This window comes from Electrophorus electricus, chromosome 8 (genome assembly GCF_013358815.1).
Source record: "Electrophorus electricus isolate fEleEle1 chromosome 8, fEleEle1.pri, whole genome shotgun sequence".
In the NCBI taxonomy this organism is placed as follows: Eukaryota; Metazoa; Chordata; class Actinopteri; order Gymnotiformes; family Gymnotidae; genus Electrophorus; species Electrophorus electricus.
In genome coordinates, this window is record NC_049542.1 from 21546029 (window position 1) to 21554963 (window position 8935).

The window sequence follows — 8935 nt, forward strand, 5'->3', positions numbered from 1 at the left end:
AAGTGCTGTGAAAGATGACCTATATACAAAAGTGTACATTCCCAACACCACTGACAAGAAGAAAGGCACAGTGATGTCTGCTAGACCCCAATCTGAAAGATCTGGTCTGCAGCTTGGCAACAGGTAAGCAATGTGTTACTTTATGCTTTAAGCATTTGAAGGTTTCCTGCTTTGGTGTGAGGTCTTTCTTGATTCTCCAATGTTGATGTGGTGTCTGTGATTCTGAAGGACTTTAGCTTCCCTCACTGGGATCTGAATGAGAGAGATGGATTAGCATAGAATCCAGATCAGAAATAATACATCTGCTTAGTCTTCAGGTTTAAAGAGTCTACTCACCTGATACTTCCTCGGGTGGGACTGATTCTGTCTGCCTTTCATCTGTAGCCACAGCTTTTTAAAGATGACCAAAAAAAGAACATATGTAGTTCATATTCTTTCATGGAATTAACTTTATCTGAATAGTAAAAAAATGCAAAGCATTAAAACATCCATCTATAATTATGGTGCCCCAAATGCATCATAACACTGCTGCTTTTTTTGGAAAATGACAAAGCTCCCAATAACACGTTTATGATTTAAATTCTTGCATGTTAAAATGACAGCATATGTCATTTTGATGACATGATCAACAACTAGCATTTTAAACTTGGTTAACTTGTTTCTTGTTCTATCAGGAAATGCCTTTATTTTTTCTCAGAATATTAAACATTCATCGTAATACATTTTCTTATTTATGTCTTTATGACCCCTAAATTATGTACTACTGTTCGCATATCCACACAGACATTTGCATTAATGGAGCCATCATCATTTACATGGGCAAACACTATCATGACACTGAAGCATGGCTGAATAACCAGGGATATGTAAACCTGCACTTAGGTCACAGACCTTGACCAGCATTTAGCAGATCAATCCAGTCCATAAAAGTATAGTAAACAATACAAAAATACAATATACTTATGCAATGTATAATATCACATTTGGGGTGCATTACCCATCAAAAACAAAAAGCTAAATGTCTTTTTAATGGTTTAAATGCCATCATTTAATATGACCTGTTTTGGTTATGTTTAACCTTGTGGGTTCATTAGGTGACAGACATGTAATAGAATCCTGTGGAAAGACTGCCTGTGCGGAGGCCCAACGGGAGGTTGCAAAAGGAAACTTAAGTAGGGTTATTATTCCAAACTATGGAATAATAAATTAACTGGTAAATTAAAAACTATGTTTCATATATGTTCATATGCTATTTTTCCTTCACTGTTCTAGGATATCCATGATATTTTGTAATTAGTTGATTAATTAGGTATTTTATTATTCAACCATTATTCAACAATTTTATTATTCTACCATTCACCTCTTTAAAATAATACCAAACTGCTTCCTTCAGATAGTACAGAGGTTTTTTTCAGTACCACTAAAACATAGAAGATGGAATATTGTGCATGTGGAGATTTGCTCCTTGGACTTGGCCAGTCTATTTGCATGGCAAACAGCACAATACATCTCCATATTACATACCTTCATCTTGACTCACTGCTAGCAGCTGTGGAGCAGCCCCTGGTGTGGAAGAGTCAGACGTGGAAGCTGCCTCTGCATCCTGGGTCTCGGCAGCAGCATCTTCGAAGTTCTGCAGGGCCCCAGAAGACTCACTGGCAGCCTCTGGGGCTAATTCATTAGCTGTATCACTTTCTATGTTTATACTAGCTGTTCCTTTAATGGTAACATTAGAATATTTTTATGACTATGTAAGTATGTCTATGCAGTTATGAATACACCTTCTACAAGAAACCTTAATGATGAAAGAGACATGTGCTTAAACACATTTTTGGGGACATAAAATTTATATCTAAATATATTGTTTCTGTTACAACAGTGAATAGCTAACATTTACTCATGCAACACTTAACAGCCACTAAAGTCAAACACAAACAAACCACAGGTAAATAAATTACTAGAGAATGAACCGAGAAGCTTCATTATCTAACTGAGAGATCTTACCCTAATGGAAGAGGTGACTTGTGAGTGCAATATCTTTAGCAGGATTAAATTATATTTATGGTAATTTTTAGTTTCTTTTTCATCCTCGATTGCTTTTTTGCACTCTGCACTGCAAAAAAATAAGTAATTATCTGTCTAGTGTAAAAGATGATCATCTTTTCACTCCACAAAACTGCCTCCTGCTCTATAACCCATACAATTTAAAGCTTCTTGTCTCTATGGTGTGTTGGATAAAAAGTTTGACTTGTTAATGGTTGTATGACATAGCAAGTTCTTCGTACATTAATGTCCAAGCTAAAATCACAGAGACAACACCGTACACTTCAGTTAATGAAAGCTTGCTTAAATATGAGTGAAAGGTCTGTACAGTTTTAGCCCCATACTACCATCTTCATGGTTGACAGTCCATGTTGAAATGTTGATTTCATTTATTTTCTGCAATGGCATGTACTCAAGAGTTGTTTTTTGCTGTTGTTGTTATTTGTACAGTTTCACCAACTGACATTCCAAGGTAACCAAACATCTCCATAGGACCAGTCCTTTACCTTTTTTGACACCTTACAGCATATAGGCGTCACTAAAGACCGTAACATGATGATGTGGAATCATGCATCTTCATCTCATTTGTTTTTACATCCACAGTATTTACATAAAATATTTTTTATAATATATAAAGGGAGGGTGAGCACGGGGGAAGTACGATAACCAAATCAAGACTGAAATAACATTTTCGGTATTAAAACGCAAACAAACACCAGAGCCAAAAGAACAAACTAACCGCTCTATGACTGGGACCATGGCTGGATTAAAATGATTAAAAAGCATCAAGAATGCGAAAACCAGCTTATTTTGAAATGAAAAGTTAAAAAGCAGTCAAATAATTTAAGAGACAGTTACAGTAATTACAAATTTAAAATGAATTCCTACCGGTTGTGTATGCTCCATTGCATTCCTCTAGTTTTGTATTTACTCGGGTTGTATCTTGAGCTATTGTGTGTGTGCTAGATGTACATCCCATACTGCCACTACCCCAACATAGAAATGCGGTGTTTTTATATCTCGTTGCAGATCTTGTCTCGCTGGTGTTGCGCTTGCACGGAAAGACCACGAAGACTAAGAGTGTGGCGTCACAAGCGCGCGCGACTGAACTCCCAACACCCAGCCTCCTTTTGAGTTTGCGCGCGACGCTTTATTGGGACCACAGTTCGAGTCGCTCGCTCTGTTGCCGAGCGATTTGCCGATTTGAGAACTCCGCGGCAAATTACTTTTGTAACTTACGGAGCCTCAACATCCCTGTAAATATAGGCACAATTTGGAAGAAAGGTTCACAATAAAACTTTGCTTTGAGTTTAAACTTGCGATGATAAGAAAACAGCCCATGACATGATTTTGTCACCTACATTCTTTGCTCTAACCTAACTTTTTGATGGTAGGTACTGAGTACCAAAACCGATGGCCTATTGGTTAAACACATTTATCAAACTATTTGAAAACCTGGAAGGTTATTTCGCAATTTTCAGTTCCATGTTAATTAGGCTGTTAGGCACAGCATCCAGTTCTACACAGAAAAAAAAGAAGACTAGACTCATGTTCTAGTTTGCTCATATTTTTTTTTAAGATTAGTGATTGCTGCTGATGAACTAACCATGCAGAGAATGAAATTCAGTCACAGTTAGCTAAAACCTCCGTTACATAGACCTAAAAAACTAAAACTATCTTATTGGGTAGAAAATAGAAACGAGCGTGACGCCAAACTCGCACTCTCGCGATGAGCCCATGTGATTTACGAAAGCAGTGCAGTGTGGGAAATTCTTTCTCTACGAGGCCATCTTGGGGATATCAAGCCGTAAGTGTGGCTCTGTAATTATAATGAGAAAATAGCCTGTTTTCGTAAGTGTTTCGCAATCGTTTAGTGTTATTCTGAAACGGTAAGGCTTTATCCAGTATATTGTGTTCAGGTTGGCCGGATTGGACTGAACATCTACAATGGTGGCCGCAAAGAAAACGGTGAGTGGCGCTCAGCGCCGCCGGAGATGCCAAGATATCTTAGCCGCGATGTTTCACGTGGGAGTGTTCTGAGGAACCAAAGCATCGCACTTTAGTTTTTTTTACTTTCTAATATTGGCTATCACTTTCAGAGTTTTCGCGGAGACGAGCGAGTATTGCACCGTGATTTCATGTCGTAGTTTGGTTTATAACAATAAAGGGAACGTGTTGAATTTACAAGCCGACTAGCGAAGCTGTAGCTGATTGACCTAGCAAGCTAGCCATGCATCACTAGCTTGTTAGTTGCACGCTTGAGTCTGGCGGTCCGAAAGCTGGTTAGGTTAGTTATATCGACTGACCAGTTTGGTTTTGAAAATAAATGATAGCTCGATCGGTCGCAGTTGTGATCTGGAGGTTGTCCCGTCTGTGTGGTCAGTGAAAGGTTTAGGCGAAATACAGTGTATCAGCGCTATCTAGCCACTCAGTAAGCTATTTTTAACGTTTGATAGCTAGCTAACGTTATCAAACATCTAATTTAAGTTATAGTTGGATGGCTGTTTTGAATATACACAGCCTGCATAATACCGTGATGGCCACGGATGTTTGTGAAATAGTTATTGTAGCTACAGTGTATATCCATTGACATTTTGTAATTTCTGTAATTCCACAGAAAAAGTCTTTGGAGTCCATTAACTCCAGACTGCAACTGGTAATGAAGAGCGGTAAATACGTTCTGGGATACAAACAGTCACAAAAGATGATTCGTCAAGGCAAAGCCAAGCTGGTTATCCTGGCCAACAACTGTCCTGCACTGAGGTATTCACATTTAACAGTTGTATTCAACGTGGGTACTGATTGATTTATGTAACTATAATTGCGCTATTCCATTTTGATGGGCTAGAAGATCCGTCAGTAATTACATTTTAGTTACATATTTCGCCGGTGCAGGAGACATTTGTCAAACTTGGGTGCTTTTAAACATATTCTGTGTTTGAGGAATGGGGAAATATTGATTGTAAAAATCATTTGATCAAATCAGAGGGGTTGCTTGTTCAGAAAACATGGTTTGTTTTATTGTAAATGCATACAGTTCACTTGTGGCTGACTTTCACTATTAAAGACAACTGAGTAAAAATGTAGGCAATCTTCGCTGCTTGAATTGGTTAAACAGCCACACTTGGCTTAATCCTGTTCACCCCAGACATTTGGGATCTGTGTTCTTTCAGCCTGTATGCTTCAGACTGTTGTAACTGAATTTTTGATCCAGCATATCTGTATACATGTTTATTTTATAGTAATGCATGAGCACTATAGTAGTCTGGAGTACTATAATTGTGGTTATATTATTGGGGGTGGTGGTGGTGTTATACAGCAAGTGTTGGGGTAGACAAAGGCTATTTCATGAGTTGGTAAACATATAAGCGTTCATTTCCAGCAGTCATGGGGCTGTAAAATTATGGTTATTATTGCAAGATGATTTAAAACTAATAGATTATGGATTGTGGCTCTGAATGTGTACAAGCACTGGTAGACACTTATACTTCTCTCTCATTCATTCATTCATAAATAAAAAAAAATACGTGCACCCCATTTTTCCTTTTTCATTCTACTTCCAGGAAATCAGAAATTGAGTACTATGCTATGCTGGCCAAAACTGGTGTTCATCACTACAGTGGAAACAACATTGAGCTTGGCACAGCCTGTGGTAAATACTACAGGGTTTGTACACTGGCCATCATTGACCCTGGTACGTAATTAGCACCATGACAGCGCACTGACTGGTAAAAGATTTGTACGCATGTTTTGTTTGGCACAGTAATAATGCATTACAGTACAACTAATTTCTTTTCATTCAAAACCACTAACTTTGTGGTGCAGTCGAAGTAATTCACTGGTTTAAAAAAAACAAAAAACATCCACACCTGGAAATGGTAGGTTGCTGACTTAAATCATTAACATGGCTTGACTCAGTATCCACTTGTCTCCACAGGTGATTCTGACATCATCAGAAGCATGCCAGACCAGCAGCAGGGCGAGAAGTAGAGCATTTTTTTCCTGAAGTTGCTATAAATAAATCTGGTTGAAATGGTAGTTTGGTTGTTTACTTCCTATTACTAATCTCTCTTTGATCATAAAGCAACATGGTTTAATTTTTTATCTGATATGTATAATTTAAAAAGGTAGGGGGGATTAAACATGCCTGTTAACTTATGCATTGAAGCATACCATTGAAGTATCTTTTGAACCTATTTTAAATCTGTTGTAACTATCTTGGCTACCTTGGGGCTGTCAGAAAAGTAAGACTGCAACCAGAGATTCACAAGTTTACATTTGGTACTGCATAGGCTTGAGGGAATCACTTTTTTTGTTCCTTCGTCTGAGATTTTGTTATGAAATGATTAAATGCAGTAGCATAACCTTTCCCATTACAGTGCCTAATGGGTTTTGATGCTGCTGTCAAATAATCCTTAGTCAAATCCTGCCAATGGCAGGTGATACTGCTGAAGTATGATAAGCATCAGGGCAGAGATGACACAAGACCAGGTACCCTTGGGAACCTACTGTGGGGCTATTTTGTTTAATCACACACAATACGCATAAATGTACTGCTTGGATAATAACAGCATTTTAAAGAGTTACAGAAATATCCAGTCACTTTGGGTGGAATAGCTTTTGTTTTCAAAATTGCAGGCCCCAAATAAAACAGCTTCGGTACAAGTGTCTCTCATAGCTGTTAGCTTGTGCTTCATAAAATAACTGCTTTCAGATTTGTTTAAATCTGACTCAGTTATTCATGTACAGGAAGTGGAGAAAGATGAGTATATCTAAGGACAGAAAGGTAGTGCCATCTCCCATGTGTGGACTCGTCCTTATAAACTACTTGAATGGGAGGGCTTGTCAGACAACTATACCCACATGATTTTTGCTATTCACAATCCACATTTTGTGTGTGTAGTAAAGAGCCACAACCACAGTGTTAATACATAATCCAAATTTATGGTTTAAAAATATGTGAGTGCAGACTCAATAACAGTGTAATGGGAGGAGTCAAATTCACTCATTACTCCTAAGTGTCCTATTTCACTGAGGTTACAGTGAACACATCACAAGAATCAGATTTTACCATAGCTCAGTACAAATATTTCAGTTAATGGAATATCAAGTATCCCAAATGTACCACCAGTAAAAAGCAATAAGTCATGTATTTTCCAAGTTATGCCATCTAAAAGCATAAACTATAGGTGACTAAACACAATAAACCTTATTTTAATATTTGATGGATCCAGCCTTTGTTCAAAACAAAATTAAAATTTAATCTGAATATCTAATTCCTTTAAACAATACAGCAAAAATCTGGGTACTTTAGCCAAATTGTAGTTGCATGATATATATCACTATTTCACTATATTTCAACCAAATGCTTGTTTATACCTATTACCTAACTGGAGTCTCTGCTTTTGATGGTTTGTGAGGTTGGTAATCACAGGATTCAAATGTGTAATAGGCATCAACAAATTAGCCCTTGCAACAACAACAAAAAACATGTTCTTTTACTGTTTTTCTAGAGAAATAATATAAAGCATTATTGCAATTTTTTTTTTATTCCCACAGGAATTAAGTAAGGTAAGTCTAAATAAAGCATATTTAGCATTTTAATGTAATTGTAATGTAAAAGATGTACAAAATAAAAAAAAATACACAAAAAGAGAAAAGGCTCATATATGGTTTTTTGTTGTTGCTGCAAGAGCTCAAATGCAGAAATATTTGGTAAATTTATTTGTGTTAGTTGTTTGTTGTTCTTGCTGGCAATCAATAACTATTACAAATTAGAACTATCTTTTCTCCATTCCATTCTGGTCTACAAGTGCTTGTTTGTTTTTCAATGGAACTACATAAAGTAAACAAAACAACTAATGAATGTTGACAAATTGTCTGGAACTACAAGAAAATTCTCAAACATTAAAGGAAAGTGACAAGAACAGAAGTAAATGGATAAGAAAAATGCAAAATCTGGGAAAATAACCAAAGCATACAGACATTAAAGAACAATGAAGCAGCCTGCAGGCTTCTTTTAAGACACTGACTATAGAGCTTTGTGCTGCAACATTATAATGGTGTTCTTAACATAGTTTTGCATAGCTCATTATATAAACATTAAAATTACTTCAATAACCTAAGCAGAAGGGAAGTTGGGGAAGACTTCGGGTTTCATGTCACTCATGTCACTAGTTCAACTAACAGAGCACACTACAAGCTGTTACAGCTACTATGGTATTGTGCTACATACAGTCTACTTTTCATTCATGACAATTACTGACCTATCATATGTATGCATGAACAACAACTGTATGATAAAACAATGGTGCATGCTGCCATAGGATATACAGTTACTGAACAAACAGTAACATCAGTAACACATAACATTTTGCCCAATAGCAAACTTTAGTTTTCAGATAATTACCATTTCCTTTCATATTCGCTTCGTGTTGACATTTTACTCCTGCAGTCTTAATCCAAATTAGACAAAAATAAAGAAGAAAAAACCTTAGAAATAGCCAGAACCATTACACACACATCAACTTGTATCCCAAACATTAACAGAATGGCATCTCTATACATAGTATATCTCTGTGCAAAATTCAAACAGACTGCAGTAGATCAACTAATAGATGAAAGGCATGCATTCTCTGAAACTACAAGCAGGTAATTTGTTATAGAATGTTATCAAAATGTCTGCATTAAGCATGGGACACTGTTGGCACAAAATGTGATTTTTTAATCATTGCTCTAGATAAATTAATAGATTTTAAGAAAATGCTTCAACTCAAATTTGGGTCTCTTGAAAGTTAGTTCACAGTTGAGTGTTAATAGAAAAGCATGTATTAAAATACCCTGCTTGCTACATTCAGCAGGTTCCTGGGTAAATGCAATTTGAAAAGTGCTC

General features: G+C 36.8%; 2 protein-coding genes across 4 annotated transcripts; one reads left to right on the top strand and one right to left on the bottom strand.

The window, feature by feature from the left end:
* Positions 1-118: 118 nt before the first annotated feature.
* Positions 119-3107, bottom strand: si:dkey-284p5.3 (uncharacterized protein LOC557830 homolog). Of its 3 annotated transcripts, none has more exons than XM_035529499.1 (4): positions 2932-3107; positions 1525-1655; positions 337-390; positions 119-252 (listed from the first exon to the last, which is right to left on the bottom strand). In XM_035529499.1, exons 1-4 carry the CDS (start codon positions 2952-2954, stop codon positions 233-235), a joined length of 228 nt encoding a protein of 75 aa, XP_035385392.1. In that variant the 5' UTR covers positions 2955-3107; the 3' UTR covers positions 119-232. The 3 variants fall into 3 exon arrangements, with proteins under 3 accessions (XP_035385392.1, XP_035385390.1, XP_035385389.1); XM_035529497.1 differs by having other exon boundaries at positions 1525-1665; XM_035529496.1 differs by having other exon boundaries at positions 1525-1671.
* Positions 3108-3789: 682 nt separating this feature from the next.
* rpl30 (ribosomal protein L30) lies at positions 3790-6081 on the top strand. The gene is made up of 5 exons (XM_027006407.2): positions 3790-3850; positions 3963-4011; positions 4661-4806; positions 5607-5737; positions 5981-6081. The coding sequence occupies exons 2-5, from the start codon at positions 3991-3993 to the stop codon at positions 6031-6033; spliced, it is 351 nt and encodes a 116-aa protein (XP_026862208.1). The 5' UTR covers positions 3790-3850; positions 3963-3990; the 3' UTR covers positions 6034-6081.
* The last annotated feature ends 2854 nt before the right edge of the window (positions 6082-8935 follow it).

Excerpts from the sequence above, each read along its gene's own strand:
- si:dkey-284p5.3 (XM_035529496.1), bottom strand. The coding sequence starts at position 3,022 with ATGGGATGTACATCTAGCACACACACAATAGCTCAAGATACAACCCGA. Across the intron at positions 1,672-2,931 it reads CAATGGAGCATACACAACCG|CCCCAGAGGCTGCCAGTGAG; the intron begins GTAGGAATTCAT and ends CTAATGAATTAG. Across the intron at positions 391-1,524 it reads AGCAGTGAGTCAAGATGAAG|CTGTGGCTACAGATGAAAGG; the intron begins GTATGTAATATG and ends ATCTTTAAAAAG.
- rpl30 (XM_027006407.2), top strand. The coding sequence starts at position 3,991 with ATGGTGGCCGCAAAGAAAACG. Across the intron at positions 4,807-5,606 it reads AACAACTGTCCTGCACTGAG|GAAATCAGAAATTGAGTACT; the intron begins GTATTCACATTT and ends TTCTACTTCCAG. Across the intron at positions 5,738-5,980 it reads ACTGGCCATCATTGACCCTG|GTGATTCTGACATCATCAGA; the intron begins GTACGTAATTAG and ends TTGTCTCCACAG.